Below are 17,749 nucleotides of genomic sequence, written 5' to 3'. Positions count from 1 at the left end.
TACCCGGTGTATGATGTGCTAACTAAAAAAGTTTACATGGAAATCATACAATTATACAATCAATAATTAACAAACTAATGTCAAGTTCGATTTCAAGTTCTTGTTGTGCGTTAGTGAACTGCAGTACTTATTCGTGTAAGTCCTTGAAGTCCTTTGAAATTCGTAAATAGCAAATCCAAAATTAACGCAGACTCATTAATTTAGATGCGTTTTTACAGGCACAAAGGTTTAAACATCCATGAATGATCATTGAATGTCACAAAGCATATGTCGGCGGCCGATCGTAAAATCCGCCAGATCACGAAATTCCTAGACATATCTCGAAACGCCGCCATTTCATGATATGCCTAAAAGTTGGCCAGGCATATCACGATGTTCCTGAGAAATAATACGGCAGATCGATTCAAACGTTCAAAAAGAAGTGACAGCGTCAATAGCCCTCTGGCCACGTGGTCTTACTGCCGTTGTCCTACCGATCAGACCACATGAACTTTTTTCCGTTTGGTTCGATTAATGGGACTACAAGGAATTGTGATTCCACTTCGTCCTACCTAGTATTTTAACCCACATATCTTGGCTTATTGTGCTGTGCGTATAAATCCGAGTACACCAAAACGACCCCGACCAAACCTCTCGAAGGAGATGGGCGGTTCAAATCCCGGCAAGTGCACCCGAAAACATTTTGGCCTAAGACAAATTTACTCGTACCTCTACTCATCAATCACGAAGTCTAGAAATCAAATAGGATCGAGTTATGTTTAGTGACAGACATGACAACATTAGTTTTATTGATTTAGCACCCGATTGTCATCATTTATTTATTCAGTCCTTTTGAAAATCTACATGCGACAGGCATTTTTATGATGTACTTATGTCATACATGAACGGTATGGTATTAGAGGTCAAGGCTTCATACTATAATTCGCGTCTCGTATATAATTTACATCTCTATATCTAAAACTATATTTTAATTCATTTGCGTTGCGTAACATCTGACAATAAAGTCGAAAACATACTGAAGTTCTGCTTCAGATAGACGAGGATTAATATCCTTACTTGGAAATTTGATTTCTAAGAATATTGCAAGGTTATTACGGTTAAGTTGAACTCGACTTGTTCAAAAGGTCTGCTCTGCACGATGCTTACTCAGCATCCGCTATGTTGCCTACGCACATTACCATGAATTCTCGAGTATTAGCACGTACTAAAATAGGTAGATAGTGGAACGGCCGTGGTGACTTTCCTCAAATATAAATTTACATTTACTTAGCGGACGCTTGATCTTTATCGAGATTCGCATGGAACTTTATGGTGAATCAAAGTCGACTTTATTTGAATATGTGTGTATTTTAATAAAATATGCATATTTCTTCGAGTCATCACATATTTAGCTTAAATATAGTATAGTCAAAACAATCAAAACGAAAGAAAAAATAAAATTAGTAATACCTACTAAGTGAATGTTTTAAGCTATTTTTATTGCCAATAGAATATTAGAATATGTGTATTGAGGTCCTTTGGGCAGTGGTGGTCCATGTTAAACGAACTCGTCAGGTTCGCGCGGGGCGTCCAAGTCGCGGTAGTGAATGACTGGGCGGTAGTCCGCGCCGCCGCCCCTTTAACAAGCAACCACATCGTTAACCACGGCTTTGAAACTGGCAGTTGGCTTGCTTTGCGATTAGCCAGACTGTATTTGTCTCTAGCAACGAACGCTCTGCTATCCTTAGAACCGTTCGCAACGCGCGCCTGCTTTACAGACGATGGGCGGAGGACGGTTCAGAGGATTGTAACTCTTTCGTTACTTGTAAGCAGCTGGGTGTCAAGGAAGCAAGCCACTTGCAGTGTTAGGGAGGCGCCACATTTGGGGATACTAGAAAGTTACTCCCGCAGCTGATCTTTTTGTATCAACAACAGAATGCTACGTTTTAAGGGTAGACATAAGGAACGCAACAAGTCTACATTAAGGTTACGTTATGTTTCATCTATGCTACCGCTAGTGCGTCCACGACACGCATACAGCAATTTTTAATTTTTGTTCCTTGGGTTCACGGTGTCCTATTTTTACTACAAAAGATCAGTCGTGGAATTATCGATTGTGTTATGTTATGTGTCGCCGCCCTTTTTATTAAACTCTTTGCACACAAAATCAAACATAAGTAACGACATTAAAAGTAAGCTCAGATTTTTACCGCTGTATAATTATTCTTGTGCACTTGTTGTTCAGCAAGATAATCGATTTGCACTAAAGGTACGCCACAAAGAACACGAAGAATGTTATTGATACTATAAGCCAATTTATAAATATTTTAGTCCTATTAAGGAACGACCGATAGTAATCTCAGCTTCCCGGGGTTTAGTCGCAATAACTTAACATTAGTTTTGTTTAGAGTACGGGATAATAAGTAGAAGGAAAACAGATGCAACACATAATATTTTAAGAATTTTTTTATTTCGACTTTTTATACAAAATGTTGTAGAATAGGTACGCATATTATTTATTACATTATCTTGTTTAATTCACTAACATAAAAAGTTCCGATTCATACAAAATTTAGCTGTATTAACATTAATACATTTTAATGTTTGTAAAATTGTAAAAAAATAATTGTATGTCAAGAAACTTGCACTGTACTTAAATTTTCATCATCCTATGATGGTAAGTTATACAATTGGGATTGAATATTTCTGAATTCTTTTCTCCATTAAATAGCATAAATTATGAATAAATTTCCTTAATACTTTTTTTTTACAGTAATCGCAAAAATTATAACGACACAGGGATGTATGACCTATGAATTTGACTTGATGGACCCTGATTTGTAATAACGATTACGAACTCAGTAGTTGTCAACAACAATATTATAAATATACCTATGCATATTATCAATCAATATCTAAAGGGAAATTGTCACGAAATTAATAGTAGGTTGAATAAGCGAAAACTAATTACTTCATGTCGCTACAATAATATTTCTCAACAACATTTTTTACGTAAAAAAATATAACAAGGTGTCATTCCAGTTTCATCCTTAAAAAGTAAGTATTATTACTTTCTGAGTCATTAATCATAGTCATTTAAAGACGTCCGCTTTATGATGCTTAGCAAAAACTAACTGGTAACTGATCAACCAATCCTAATTAACGGAATTCAAGAATTAAATTACTTCGAACATTACATTATGAACTTGATTTAATTTTCTTATCAACTCACAGTAGCCGCAGTACCAGTAATATTATGGAAAATTATTACTTCATCGTGGAAGTCGGAATGCGTAATACACAAATATATGTTAAGTATAAGACAAGACTTAGAATAGTTAGAATATATCGCCACTGTCCGGGAAGTCAAGATCGTTGTAAGTAATAATAGGGCGGGAGCGGTCGACGTTTTCCCTGCAAATTATTCCGTCAAACTGAATATCGTTCTCGTAATAAATCGATAAGTTATTTTGCTAAGATAAGCGAAAAAATACGCCATGCATCGTTATTAATAAGCAGCGCACCTACATAATAATAATTGGCTAAGTATTTTTTTTTTCGATAGTCCTGGTCCTAAGCGAGGAAAAGCAGCTATTTATTTTTTATTCTCTATCTTTTAGTGGTTTTTTGTGATAAATAGAAAAAACAAGATGTTAATAATTAACGGTTTGTTTTATTTGATGATGACAAGATTGACAGTGGACAACTCTTTTTTTCTTTTTTATATAAGTTTCAGCCTTAGTAATTTAAGCGCTGCAAATGTCATCTCGACTACAAAAAAAAAACTCTGAACGATAAGGAATAAAAATTAAAAAGCTGCCGTTACTCCCTCTATAGTACCAAGACTATCAATAAAAAATATAATCTGCGCATATTCAAAAAACTTTACTTATCCAAAATTGATCTTTATTTGTCTTGCTGTAAACATGATTCTAACAATTTTTGTGTCAAATATAATAATCGTAATTTCTATTAAAAAAATTAAAGAGGATGCTATTTACACAATAAAGTTAAATCTTCGGTTAGAATCATGTCTGTACTGCCTAAGACGAGTAAAGATCAGTAGACCCCAAGACCAAGAGCTATTTGTAAATAAATATCGTTTAAATATGCTATTAATTATCATGTCACGGTAACAATTTACAAAGCAACTTGAGGAAATTAGTAACTTGCGAGCTTCCGCATTGATGACACGGATTGATGCTCTAACGACGTTTTAACGAGTGTAATACAATTAAACATCCGTTGATAAACGAGTTATATATAAGTTAATGTAGCCTGTACTTAAACATAACGTCATTTTAAATTCATGTCAATATAATCAGAAAAGATTGGCGCGTCGCAGGTAGAGTAGACGGAGTAGGTACGAAATAAACAAATTTTGGCTCAGGATAAACTCCTCCACATTCCAATTAGGTCCCCTTTCTAATTCTTGTAATTGTAATGTGACCAATTCTTAATTCGCTCACATCCCTGTTTCTACGTAAAATGTACGCAGTGTGAGATCATTTTATATTGGTTGTTTGGGACCCATTCATTTTGAATTTGATTTTTATTATTTGTTTAGCCGCAATAGAAATACATATGTAACATTTCAACTGTCTATCTATTGCGGTTTTTGAGATATAGCCCTGGGACAGACAGACAGTGAACGGACATTAATAGGTTCCCTCTGTTACCCTTCGGGTACGGAACCCTAAAAATAGGAAGTAGACGATCACGACAGTGAGCCTTATGGTAATAGATGAATAGGAATGTGGTCGAAGTAATCGTGAACCTAAATTTTTAAGCTCAACTAACACAGGGCCAATCAACTTTTTTACCGACACTAATCTGTCCGCGACATTTTTCAAACAATTGCAGATTTTTGTAAGTAAACATGCTTCTTCTGTAATTTAATAGATGGTGTACATGAATACATGCCATCCTACGTAAGTTCAACCTGTTAAACCGCGAAATATCTTGTTGGAAGTACGATTTTTTGGTAACGCCAGAGACAATTTTAGTAACGCAGGAGACGCCCAAAGTGTCGGTAAAATAGTTGATTGTGTTTGTAAACACATATAAATTTGTATGGTTTTGAAAACATGCGAATACTAATAGCAGGTACAAGTAAAGCAAGGGCTAGTATCCTATCGAAGAGTGTCAAAAGCCCGGTAGTTGTCTGATATGTGCGGATTAAGCGAAATAAAGTGATGTATGACAGTATTTTAGCATGGTAGACATGAGTAAAATAAATGTATTGGCATTAGATTTTCACATCTACGAACGGTATAATCTGTGAACCTACGAGTACCTACGACCTACGACCTTGGACCATAAGCCTGGCTGGCATACGCCTCGCACATATATTTATTTGGTTTGATTTAGTAGACTTTTAATTGGTTCACAAAGAGCCGCGTTCGTAGATTTGTTCATTAGAATATGAAGGACAGTGTTCTTCAACCTTTATCGTGGTGCGACCAAATGAGAGTTTCTTGACAGCCGAAATATCGCTAGCGTTAGTATTATTATTATTATTATTATTCCCCTCAATGGCGGCCTTAAGGCTTGGGCCAATGTCAGTTAAATTAAAGATAAATATATTCTTCTTCTTCACGTTGTACGGTGACTGTAGTTTTTGCAACTTGATAGTAAAATTCCAGAAACCACGCGGAGACAACTTGCGCATTAAAAATGTCAGACACGAGAGCAATATAGAATTTTGTGATCACTGTTCAGTGTTAAGGTTAATCGCCGCATAAAACACTATCAAAATTATACTTCAACTAGCCAAAGAAGCAGAAATACCAAAATTAGATATCGTCTACATTCGCCATGTTCGAATGCTACAAATCGCATCCTAGCGTTAGTATCGAGAGGTCTGTTTGACATGTACAATCTTGCTTGCGATTGACTCATTTAGTTATTAAACCAATCGGGAATCACAAACATAACACAAGTGTCAACATTGTCAAACCGTTGATAATCGTTTGCATGTCATAAAATAATAATGCCAATAGACGTGTCTGTCAACTTGAAAGTTCGACTTTAGCGACATATTCATTTAATAGGAACTTGTTTAAAAATTGATAGACCACTTATTTGGTTGACGGTACCTCACGATACTAGCCTGTCACAGAAATTCTCATTTGGTGTGAAAAAAATATTTGACGACCGACTTTAATCATTTGTGTTTTTTTGCGTTATACTGTGAATATTGACTATGCAATACAACACTGTCACAGCTCGCGTATATGAATTTTACTGGGATTCCCCTAAGGAGGTCCCGCGACCCCGCAGAAGATCGCGACACAGTTGAAAAACACTGGTGTGGGCTATGAGGAGGTTGAAAAGAGAAGCAAAATAGTAACGGTAAGTCACCTGGGTCTAGAGAAGCGCGGGTGCCGCGGGGCGTAGGGCGCGGGCGGGGCCCAGCCGCCCCAGCCCCAGCCGCGCGCCGCCGGGCCGCCGCCGGGGCCGCCGCCGTACCTGTCAACAGGAAGCTGGTTATAAAACGAATACGAACGTAAAGCGTCCTACTCGCGAAGCTGACCGAAGTTAGGCGAGAATGAGGATATAGAGACACTGAGTAAGAGACACTAGTATGGCGTGAGTAGTGTAGCAGCGCATATCGTTCTCATCGTTCTTCAGGTAATTTTGCTGAGCACTCAGTACGCGCTGCGACAAGTGGCACTCGTCATACAATATGCGATAATTGATAAGCGACAGTCGCTATTCCGACCTTTCAACTCTCGGCGGATAGACTTTGAACGATTGGTTGGCCACTCCTGGTATAGATACTCTAGTGTAGTGTAGTGTCTTGTGTGTGTAGTGTACAGTCAAGGTAATAAATATATGTACGATACCAAGACGTCTAAAATAACTATACACCATAAAGTCGATGTATACACATTTGACGCTATGGCTGTATAGATATTTATGCCTTCGAGTGTACTGTCTACAGTGGCAGTACTAACGGGGCGGGCTGCGGCGCGGGCTGGTGAGGCGCAGGCGGGGCGCGCGCGGGCGGCTCGGGCTGCTGCGGGCGGCGCACATCGCGCACGTACGCATTGAAGTACGAAACCTCGCGGCGCACCTCCTCCACCTAAAGACATCATACAGCATTAGGTACTACTGAGGGGCTACTACGAAATTCGAAGTTCGTATCGCACCATTCCTCTCACCCTCGTACTAAATAATATTAGCGTCAGCGGGACGGCAAGATACGAAGTTTGAATGTTGCACTCCAGCGATATCGTATTTGGCTATCCTCCCTCACGATGTATCGAGAACCGGGATTGTTGAGTCACTCACGACTGTTCATGATTTAGCCGTGTTATACATACTCGAAGTAAATGTTGTCATTAGTCATTTATAAACCAGAATAGCACTACACAGCCAAATTACGAAGTGTCAAGTGGCTCAACCATCCCTGTTCGCGTCTGTACGTACACCTGTCTTTTTCAAACAAATTGAATTAATGTCTCTGTTAGCTAGCAATAATTAATTATCTTATTTTGAAATTAAATTATAATAGGGTAGTTTTCTGAGTGAATTTAATTTAATTTAATTTATAAATATATAACAGATCAGTTAGATTATCACAAAATATAGGACAAGTATTTTTATTTTGTCACGTATTTTTAAGGCGCGGTCGGCTGTGCCAAGTGCCATTATTACAACACATTTGTGACCTGATCTAATTAAATGAATCGGTTATTTATATGGTTTCGATATTCATTTGTAACGAGGCGTACCTTCTCGGCATGCTTGTTGAAGATGTGTTTCCTAATGAAATCCGGTCCCTTGAACTTCTTCCCGCTAAGTGGGCAAAGCCACTTGTCTTTTGATAGCTCCTGAGTATTGGCTTGGACAAATTTCTCCACTTCTGCGTCAGGATCCTGAACAGACAAAAAGAGTATTACTCATTTTTTAACACTAGGTCTGTGATTAGGTTCAGAGCTCAGTCAGAGAAAGCAGTTTGAAATTAATTACCTTAATTCCAAGTTTCTGCAATTCTTCATCTGTGAGCGGCTTTACATCTTGGAGGAACGCAGACATTTTCCCCTCAAAGGACTTGATATAATCTTGCACCTCTTGTTGTGTTGGCTGTATAAACATAACATCACATTAGAATCAACATGTACAGTTAAATGACAAAACCCAACATTATTGGGATGTATTTTGATGTTATTCGGCGATAAGCTTGCTATGATTCCCTTATTGAGCTCGGAAAAACCGTCGATCTTCAGCTTTTCAATGACCATGGTAACTAAAAAAGCTTTGGAAACGAAGTCGCGGGCAATAGTCAGTTTTATCATAAAACTCAGTATTATGGTAACAAATTACCTTATTAGCGGGCGGTCCAGAGCGCGCATGCATAATGCCGCAGCGGTTCGGCATCTCATCTTCATACGGATACTCGCAATGGTTGTAATAGTCCACAGAGTGGACAACACGTAAGTACAAGACCAGCCGGTCCAGTACACGTACTAATTCCGGGTCTGGTTGCTCGTGCGCGTTCGTTTCGGCTGCCGCGTCCACGCCTAGTAGCTCTTCTTCCTCGGTCGACGCTTCCTCGATCAAGTGTTCGGTGATTTTGTGCAGAACCGGATTCTTTGATGTGAGGCTGAAGTTCTGTTGGAATAACACGGATTGTTAATTACGATACACTTCACAAAAAAAAAATCGCTTTAGCTCTCTTGTCACTGTGTGGATAATTTTAAAAAGGGAAGTATTTTTTTTTAAACTGTCAATGACTGATGCGGGAGGTGTGGGCAGAGAGACGGCGTCGGAAAAAAGACAGAATTACTCAGCTCGGCAAAACCTCAAAGCAAATTTACCGTCGTTTCTTTAGATGCCGCGCGATCGATATCGGCAGTAAGTCTGATTTTTGTATTTTTGGCAAAACCTGACTAAGCAGTAAGTTCAATTTTAATGTTGGGCAAAATCAGACTTACTGCCGATATCTTTAGCGCGGCAGCTAGAATGTTCGCTAGGACCATAGTAAAAGAGAACAAGTAGGCACACTGCGACGCTTTAGGAGACTTAACTGCCCACTCCGGCACGGACGCTTAGGGTTGTCGATGTCTATTTTAGATTAATTAATTACCTACCGGCAAACAATTTTAGTATGTAAGTTAACTTAAAATTGTCTAATATCTGTGTCTAGAGAAACCAGATTCTTTGACGCTCTATCATTATTATTATTATACAAAATTTAAAAAGATTATTTATAAATTCGCCAAAGTGGTGATGGCTACTGTGTACATACTATACCCATGTTTCCTACACATAATACTATAACTATATTGTTTGTAGGTAGGAAGGTATCTATTATTTTTTCATGTGTCCTTGCACGAAACTATCACACTGCACTTATATAATACTAATTTACAACTATACCTAATACAAAAAATATGTAAGTATGAGTACGCAAACGTAAAAGGTGATCATCTCGCGAAGCGAGCTAAAAGCGAAACGTACGGCGCCGACGGCGGAGCAGCCTTGACTAAAGAAAAGATAATCCTCCTTAAATTATCAGTGTGTGCGTGCGGCGGGTGCGTGCGTGCCGGCGCGCACACATTTAAGCCGCGCGATGTACTTTCTTCGTAGTGAACCTACTTTGTTCTCTTTTACTATGCTAGAACGCTCCTGTTTATTTTGTGAGTCTTCAGCTAGAATGCTCATTAATTCATCATACGTCAATGATCAAGTACATCAGTATGTTTTCTCAAATTCTCTATTTGCAGCCTGAAAACACTTACGTCTGGTGTAGTCTGGTTTTCCGGCTTGTCCCCGTCTTCAGCGGGCGCGTCCCACAGCTTGGTGCGAGTGTCGAGCAAGTGCGCGAGCCGGGCGGCGAGCCGAGCGTCGGCTCGCAGTACGGGCCTCTCCAGAGTCACGCCCGCGACGGCTCGGATGCGCCGCTGCAAGTCTCGATTCACGATCGCGCCGAGCTCACACTCGCGAAGCTGGTAAAAGATTATCATTTGTTTTTAAAAAGAGTGTATAGAGAAGAGGATTGATACTTCCGTCTTTTTAACAATAGAAATAAGGTAAAAAATCTCTCCGATTTAAACAGTTTGAAAGTCTAGAAGTTGAAAACTTTAATACGGAAGTAGCGAAAATCAAAATAAATTCCATCTTGACGGAAGCTAGCGGTACATCATCAAACTGATAATGTTTTTAATGGTATTCTAGCCGATTACATTCAAATCTTCTAGTACAACACTTATGATTTTTTGAACCCTGTAAAAAAAATTAAACGGGAAAGGCCATTTGAAATAAAGCAGTGAAACTGAATAAAAATTTGCTCAGATCGAATATAATTTAGTAATTCTCCTGTCAAATAAAAGTTACTATTAGAAATTAACCCTTTTCCAGGCGTAGTGCATATAGCGACCACATAAATGTACACAAATATTAGACTGTGCTAAAATGTAAATATGGTACAAAATCAATTGAAGTCGTTAAAAATATGATTCGTTATTAACTTATTAATTTAATCCACCATAGGTAAACAATATAAAACTATGGTTTATTTTGTGGTAGCGTACCTAGATTCGCGGGGCCTGGAAAAGGGTTAAAGGCAGTCTTGACAGACCAAAACAAAGCGTCATGTAAAGTAAATCTTACCCTGATATTATTAAGGTTCCAGCAGATATCTTTGATGTTGACCTCGCGCCGGAAGGTGACCCAACCGCGGCGGAACCAGCGCCTCTCGGGCAGCGGGTCGGCGAGTGCCACGCGCAAGAAGCCGCCATAGCGTTTGCACATCTGCAAAGTAAACACCAGTGATTTAGTATACCTTATGAGAACTTCAGTAAGTTTGGCGCAGAGTTAGCAAAGGAGGGCTTTTTGTAACAGATTAGTAACAAAAGATTTATTAAACTACGTTTCGGCCACTTTTAGTGGCAAAATATACAAAATTATAAGAAGTGATATTCGCATGGGAATTCTAAACATTGAAATAACGAAAAGGCAACTTACAGCCTCTACTTCCGCTTTAGTAATACTGGGCGCGAGATTTCTTAAGAAAATAGAAGTAGTTTTATGAAGAGCTCTCGACTCTTTTTTTTCAACGACGACATCGGACACCGACTCCGCTTTTTCATCTCCACTCTTATAATCCTTGTCTTTCTCTTTAATAGTTTCTATTAAACCGTTTTCTGGTTTGTCGAGGCTCGGCGATTTAGATTTTTCCTGCCGCTTCGGTGATTTGTCTGGCGTTTTGGACTTCGATTTAGATTTAGATTTACGTCTTGGCGCCGTTTCGCCATCTTCATCGGAACTAGACGAGGAAGAACTGGACGAAGAAGAGCTCGATGAAGAACCTGGTGGCGCTGGAAAGTAATAATTTCAATTTATATATTCATATTATTTTCTTCTCCGAAATACATATATGTATTTAAAAACAATTAGACGACTTTCGCTATTCGCCGTGGAACTGCATAATTCTATTAAACTGTTTTTATTGGTTTATTTCACGCTAGTCTAGTTAAAAACGACAGTTTCTTTGTTGACAACTATAATAACACCAAATAGACACAACCACAGAATAACACTATCGTTAGAACTTACGGGGTTCTTTCTCTGGAGCTTCAGTATCCGGCTCCGTGCCGGGCGCCGAGTTGAAGCGCGAAAACAGTTTGGCTTGTTCCTGCAGCTGGCGGAGATTCGGGTCGATCTCCATCGAGAGCGGCGCGATCGGTTTTGGTGATTCCGCCTTCTTATCCTAAAAATAAATAAATATATATTTAGAATCCAAGCTATCTAAATCATCTAACATTTATACAGTGGCGCACTAAGGTCGTTCAGAGCCCAGGGCGGCTGAACGAGGAACCCCCAGTCTTAATAGTTGATGTATTGTATTGTAAAACTCTTTATTGTACATAAAAACACATGAAAATAACAGAACACAGCATAATAAGATGTACAAAGGCGAACTTATCCCTCAAAGGGATCTCTTCCAGTTAACCTTTGAACAATAACGATACGATACGATTTTATGTAAGCATATTTTAGGGATATAATTAGCCTTGTCCAGGTTTTGATCTTGATGAAGAAAATTTATGGACTCTTTGAGGGGCGGGCTACCCCTTCCACCCCACAGTTACCCCGCCACTGCATTTAGATTGTTGCAGTGACGTGAAATTTTGCAAGTTTTGGTGTGGAATTAAAAACCTTGTCTTCTGTTATCTCAGAGTCGTCCTTCTCTTCTTTGACTTTCACAGCGTCAACATCAATAACGACCGGTTGCTCGTCGCGCTTGTCTGCAAGAAATATTTTGATTTTTAGTTTTTTGTTCATACTAAAAAGGCTGTCTGGAATACCTCTGTAGGAACTTTAGGGGATAATACACTGGAATATTACAAAGAGTTTGAACCTAAAAGTGTAACCTTCTGAAGTTATCCTAAAATAACAAATTTATATTTTTGCTTTTTTACATATAGGGGTAACCACTTTTTACTTCAGAAATGTGAAAGTAACCGCTGAGCACAGGCAAAGCTTCAGGCAAGAGCTGTTAAATATGTATCGGTTAAATTATAGATATAGGTAAAGTACTAACTGTACCTGATTTATCATTATTTAAATGTACAATTTCTTGTGGTGGGGGCTGATCCAATGCTTTGATGTCCTCTTCAGAGCCGCCTTCTAGTTTAATGACCACTGTATCCAGCAGCCGGATTAATTTATCTGTCTTGTCAACATCCACAGACACCTTGTCCAGTTCCCCCGCATCCAGTAACTCGAGGAACACATTGAGACGGTTCTAAAATACAATAATTGCTATTAAGTTAGATCAAAAAACTTAGTTATTGATTTTTGATTTAATTTTCTTTTTTTTAGGCTTTACTGTGTACAAAAATTAATTTCTGTAATTATTGATAGTAATAAAATAATAAATGACAAATACAAGCTGTTTTCAAAAGCAAAAATAATTAAAATATTATTCCATGCTTACTTTGAGAGCACATAGTTGCTCCTCTTTCCGTTTTACTGATTCTTCAGGATGATATTTGATCTTGAACCTAATAAAAAAAAAACTTCATCATGTTATAAAACTAGAGCATATACAACATGACTATGTATCTGCTAGTCTCGTCGTATACACAAATTAAGCCTTGTAGAAGCGAATGGAAATTTTAATTTATTTTTCACTACAATTTCACTTCTACTTAACTTACACAAAAACATTAAATTAAATGACAGTCCAACTAACTAAATGTAAATTAAGATACATATACATACAATACCAGTCATATCTAATGACAAAATATAATAACTAAACACAATGTTAGTTAGGAGGAAAGTCATGTTCAAAAAATATACCTCTGTACTGTAGTACACCTGTTTTGCTCATCCAGGCCATGATTGTAACTAAAGAGCTTAGTAATAATTTAAAAAATATCTTCAGTCTCACCTGTTCCACACCTGTGGAATATTTTAGCCCTAATACCCTACTGAAACGAAACCTGTAGCATTGCGCGCTACAGGTCAACGCGAGATCAACTAGCTACACACACGATTTTATCATTTGTATAAAGTTTCAAAAAAGTTTTCTTAACGTTGTCCAGCAATTCCACGCGTTTACGCGGTTGACTGTAGGGAAAAAAGTTAAAGTTAACATTTGCAGAAGGCTCTTAAAAAATTCTAAGCCTTAACTGATCTGGGTCAGCTGCTGGATGGTAAATTGATTGCCTTAGCAAAGACAAAAGTGTTAACGCTTAGAATCTTTTAATTGCTAGCAAACAAATAAAAAACAAACATCATTAATACAATCTCAGCAGATTTGCTAGTGACTCATAGACATGCTGCAAAGTATGTTTTTATGATTGCACAGTATATTTTTACATTGACAGATCTAGAAATGCAAAAAGGTTTCAACAAGTGATTCTAAAAGGTTCTTTGCATCCAATTCAGTTGTAGACTTAAAAGATGAACAATAAACGAGACATACCATTCTTCATCCTTGTGAGCAACAAAGAACTCATTGAGCTGTTGCCTTCGGAACTCTAGCTTGTACTCATTGTACTTGAGGCTAGCTTCGTCCACTGTAATCGAGTCATCTTGGGCTGCCAGAAACGCCTTAAAAGTCATCATAGTGGGTGGGCCATCAGTGGGGCCAATGGGGAGCACAGCATCCCTGTTAATATAATATAGATATGGTATTTTGACCTGTTTTTTTGCAATTGATAAGTCCAATTGGGTATCAAATGAAAGCTAATAATGAGCCCATTTTCATATGAACATCAAAAAAGAATGAAATAAAAAAATTAAAAATATATAGAAAGGAAGAAAAGAAAACAAGTAAGTAGACCCAAGTAACTTAAAGTTCAACAGTTGGAACCCATTACTAGGAATTTTTGAGCAGGTCACAATTTTGTATATGGAATACAGTTTCATACAGCAGGAATAAAAATGTTATGATGGTCCAGAGAGCAGTGACTAGACAGTCAGTGGGAGTTATAAAGTTGCCCCCATAACAGAAACACTCATTTAAAGCTGTTTTAGATGGTATGGCCACGTAATTGTAATGCAAAGAATCAAGAACTTGTAATCAGAAAAGGCTTCAAAGCCAATGGGGTCAGGAAAGGATAAGGCTTGCCAGAGAATAGAAAAAAGCAGAGGGAGCCCTACTATCTAAATGGCCCAGTATGACCAACCAAACTGATATTAGAATAAAAACTAACCCACACAACAACCCAGAATAGACTGCCTTGGTGCCACAAGACAAAAGACTATTATAATTATAGTAGTCCGCCGCTAAGAAGTCAATCCTGCCACTTGTCACTCCCATATAATAATGTCAAAAAACAAAAACATTTACATATTTAATACAGTTGGTGCCCTAACATAAGTATCCACTTTTCTATGCAACTAGTACGAAATAGTGGATACATAAGTTAGGGAACCGTCCGTACCAGGATGACAGGTGTCAGGATTGACTTCTTATTGGCAGACTACTATAGGGCAGATTATAAATAATGTGGGAAAGAGAAAAAAATAGGAAAGAAGAAAGCCAGATATAGGCCAATGATGTGAATATGGTTCTACTGCTTATAGTCTCTGTCCATAAGATGAAGCTCAAGATAAAGTAAAATGTTACATAATTCATCATAAGCAGAATATAGGTTAATATTTATCTCCGAGGTAGATATTGTTGTGATAAGATTAACACTTGTTTCTTTTAACATAGCCATAAGAGGAAAAGTGTATGAGCTCAATACCAGTAATGTGTAGTTGTAAAGAGTTGTCAACAGTGATGACAAGTAAAGCAATGCTTGTATGCACTACCTCTGAGGAGTTGTACCCAAAGCCATACCTAATTCACATTTGAAAGAAAGAAAGAAAGAAAGAAAAACATTTATTCATGACATTTTTTACAAATAATAGAAAAAGAAAAAAGGAAATAAATTTGGTCCATTTCTCACTCTTTTACCAGATTGCCTGATAAAAATGTTCACTCCATGCTACTACTAACACTCAAGTCATAAAGATCATTTCAGTTACCTTGCTGGTACTGGTGGCATGGGCTGGCCATATCCTTGGTGAGCAGGGTGAGGCCCAAAATGATCATGCGCCCACCCATAAGAACCATACGTGTCATGTGGCATTCCTCCATATCTCCTGTCTTCCATAGGCCAGTCAGGGCGGACACGTTTGTTCGGTGGTCCCTCACCCCTGATTGGTGAATAGCCTCTAGTTGCGCTGGCTCCCCCACGGTAATCCCTGTAGTCTGGGCCAGATCGACCTCCACGAGCTCTTTTGATACAAGAATCACAATTAGTAAACTAATATTAATTACAGTCAAAACCATTTATAGTCACACCAGCTATAAGAACATATTGGATATAACAACCAAAAAAAATCTCAACATGATCTTATATACCAAAGTAACACTGGTTATAACAACCAAATATTGCTGTTTCCATACTATATACTATACTATATATAATTTTATAAATGCGAAAGTGTATTTGTATGTCTGTGTGTTTGTCTGTCTTTCATGCCGTAACGGAGCGACAGATCGACGTGTTTTTTGGCACAGAGAGTTTTTCATCCTGAAAAATGCACAGTTCCCGAGGGAACAGCGCGCGATAACTGAATACCACGCGGGCGGAACCGCAGGCAAAAGCTAGTGTTGTTATAAATGGTTTGGACTGTACATTTAAAAATTCATATATTTCTACAGATTAATTGCAATAAATCCTTTTGTGTACAGACAGGTGGATAGTAAATAATTTAAATTTCAATGTGAATGGAAATATAATTAGTACCTAATTGTTCTTATTATTAGCTAATTGCTTACCTACTGAGATGTAAATTTAATTAAAAATAACATTTATCATTAATTACATTAAAATGTTTAGATACCGGAACTGCTAAGTAAATTTTTCTTTGGTTGAGCCTTTCTTTTACATAAGCAGGTGTAGATATTATTGTAAACAACTAAAAACTGTAAACTTGGCACTGGTAGAAAATACTAAATGCGCCAAAAAAGTACCTTATAACTAGAACGTTTGAGCAACGCTTGGTGGGTTTATGGGTTTGGGTAGGAACTCTAGGAGGCTCATGATTTTGAGGTTGGGATCTGAAAAGTAAGGATATGGTGAGATGGTAACATGATGGTAACAAGTGTCACATCCTCTAACACGGATATTACCTCTCAGACCACTCTTCGCGGCCGCGACCTCTTTCTTCCCGCCGATCGCTGCTTCGGTAGCTACTTCCCTCAGCAGTTCCTCTTTCACCGCGAAACTTATCGCGCCTCTTACGATCATACTCGTCGTCACTGTCCGCCATGATTTAATACACCAGTGTTGTTATACAACTACCTAAAAACAACTTGCTTAGATAAACTAATCCTGCTGCTGACTGAATCAACGCTTCTTGTCAAGCAAAGCAACTTCAAGCAAGTGCTAAAATCGAAGGAAATATTGCATCTCAGATTAGAGTTGCCAGACTGTACCAAATAAATTGCCGATTTCTCGTATAATGTTTGCATATGTATTTCGCTACATTTTTAGTTAAATACTCTTTGATTTTTACTCAGCCTCAGGCCTGGGGCTGCCAACTTTTTCCAGCCCAAGATATAAACATTATGGTTCACTGAAAGACATATACGTAGTACGTTAACAAAACTGAAAATATTGAACAGAAATGAAAACTAGTACCTAACCTATAATAATAATGTCCAATCTTAATCGTATTCGTATGTGTAGGGACTGACCGAAATATAGCATTTCTGCGTACCTACTATATTTTTCCAACAGCATAATAGTTAGCACATAGGAGTCAAAATATAGCAGGTACATGGTTATAGTACGGTTAGCAACCCTACTTGAGCCTTACATAATAATATTATCTAGATGAGTCCACTCCACTCACCAAGCCCTAAAACAGCCGACTGAATGCCTTTAAAGTTAATTTAGCACTCAAGGAAATGCAAAATACTATGAGGACGATAGCGAGCTCATTTGAATGACGAATATCTACTAAGTAACTAGAATAATGAATAATTGCTATTTTGTAATTAAAATCATTTTAAAGCGTTATTTTACTTGTAGGTGTAGAAAGATATTTTTATTTATTGCAGTTTGTCATTTTTTTATTTAATGTTTGACTATTTTCCAGTACAATGTAATTTTGTAAAGGAATTAAAAACATGTGCTTTATGTTCATCCGGCTGTCATATGACACTGACTATTACTATTACCTAAGGCTTGTTTTCGGTCTTAAAAACAAAGAAAAAATATCATAAACCCGAGCATAAAATTAATAA

General features: G+C 37.8%; 1 protein-coding gene across 2 annotated transcripts; it reads right to left on the bottom strand.

Moving 5' to 3' along the window:
* Window positions 1-1,327: 1,327 nt before the first annotated feature.
* On the bottom strand, window positions 1,328-16,942 carry Ars2 (arsenic resistance protein 2). Of its 2 annotated transcripts, none has more exons than XM_074101606.1 (16): window positions 16,631-16,942; window positions 15,478-15,729; window positions 13,925-14,110; window positions 12,929-12,995; window positions 12,538-12,736; window positions 12,148-12,236; window positions 11,545-11,698; window positions 10,954-11,306; window positions 10,600-10,740; window positions 9,729-9,935; window positions 8,311-8,598; window positions 7,957-8,070; window positions 7,719-7,862; window positions 6,939-7,066; window positions 6,343-6,450; window positions 1,328-1,616 (listed from the first exon to the last, which is right to left on the bottom strand). In XM_074101606.1, the coding sequence occupies exons 1-16, from the start codon at window positions 16,768-16,770 to the stop codon at window positions 1,538-1,540; spliced, it is 2,649 nt and encodes an 882-aa protein (XP_073957707.1). In that variant the 5' UTR covers window positions 16,771-16,942; the 3' UTR covers window positions 1,328-1,537. The 2 variants fall into 2 exon arrangements, with proteins under 2 accessions (XP_073957707.1, XP_073957708.1); XM_074101607.1 differs by lacking the exon at window positions 1,328-1,616 and adding an exon at window positions 2,430-3,393.
* Window positions 16,943-17,749: the final 807 nt, after the last annotated feature.

Source organism: Choristoneura fumiferana, chromosome 18 (assembly GCF_025370935.1).
Source record: "Choristoneura fumiferana chromosome 18, NRCan_CFum_1, whole genome shotgun sequence".
Classification (NCBI taxonomy): domain Eukaryota; kingdom Metazoa; phylum Arthropoda; class Insecta; order Lepidoptera; family Tortricidae; genus Choristoneura; species Choristoneura fumiferana.
This window is presented reverse-complemented; position numbering and strand designations above follow the sequence as displayed.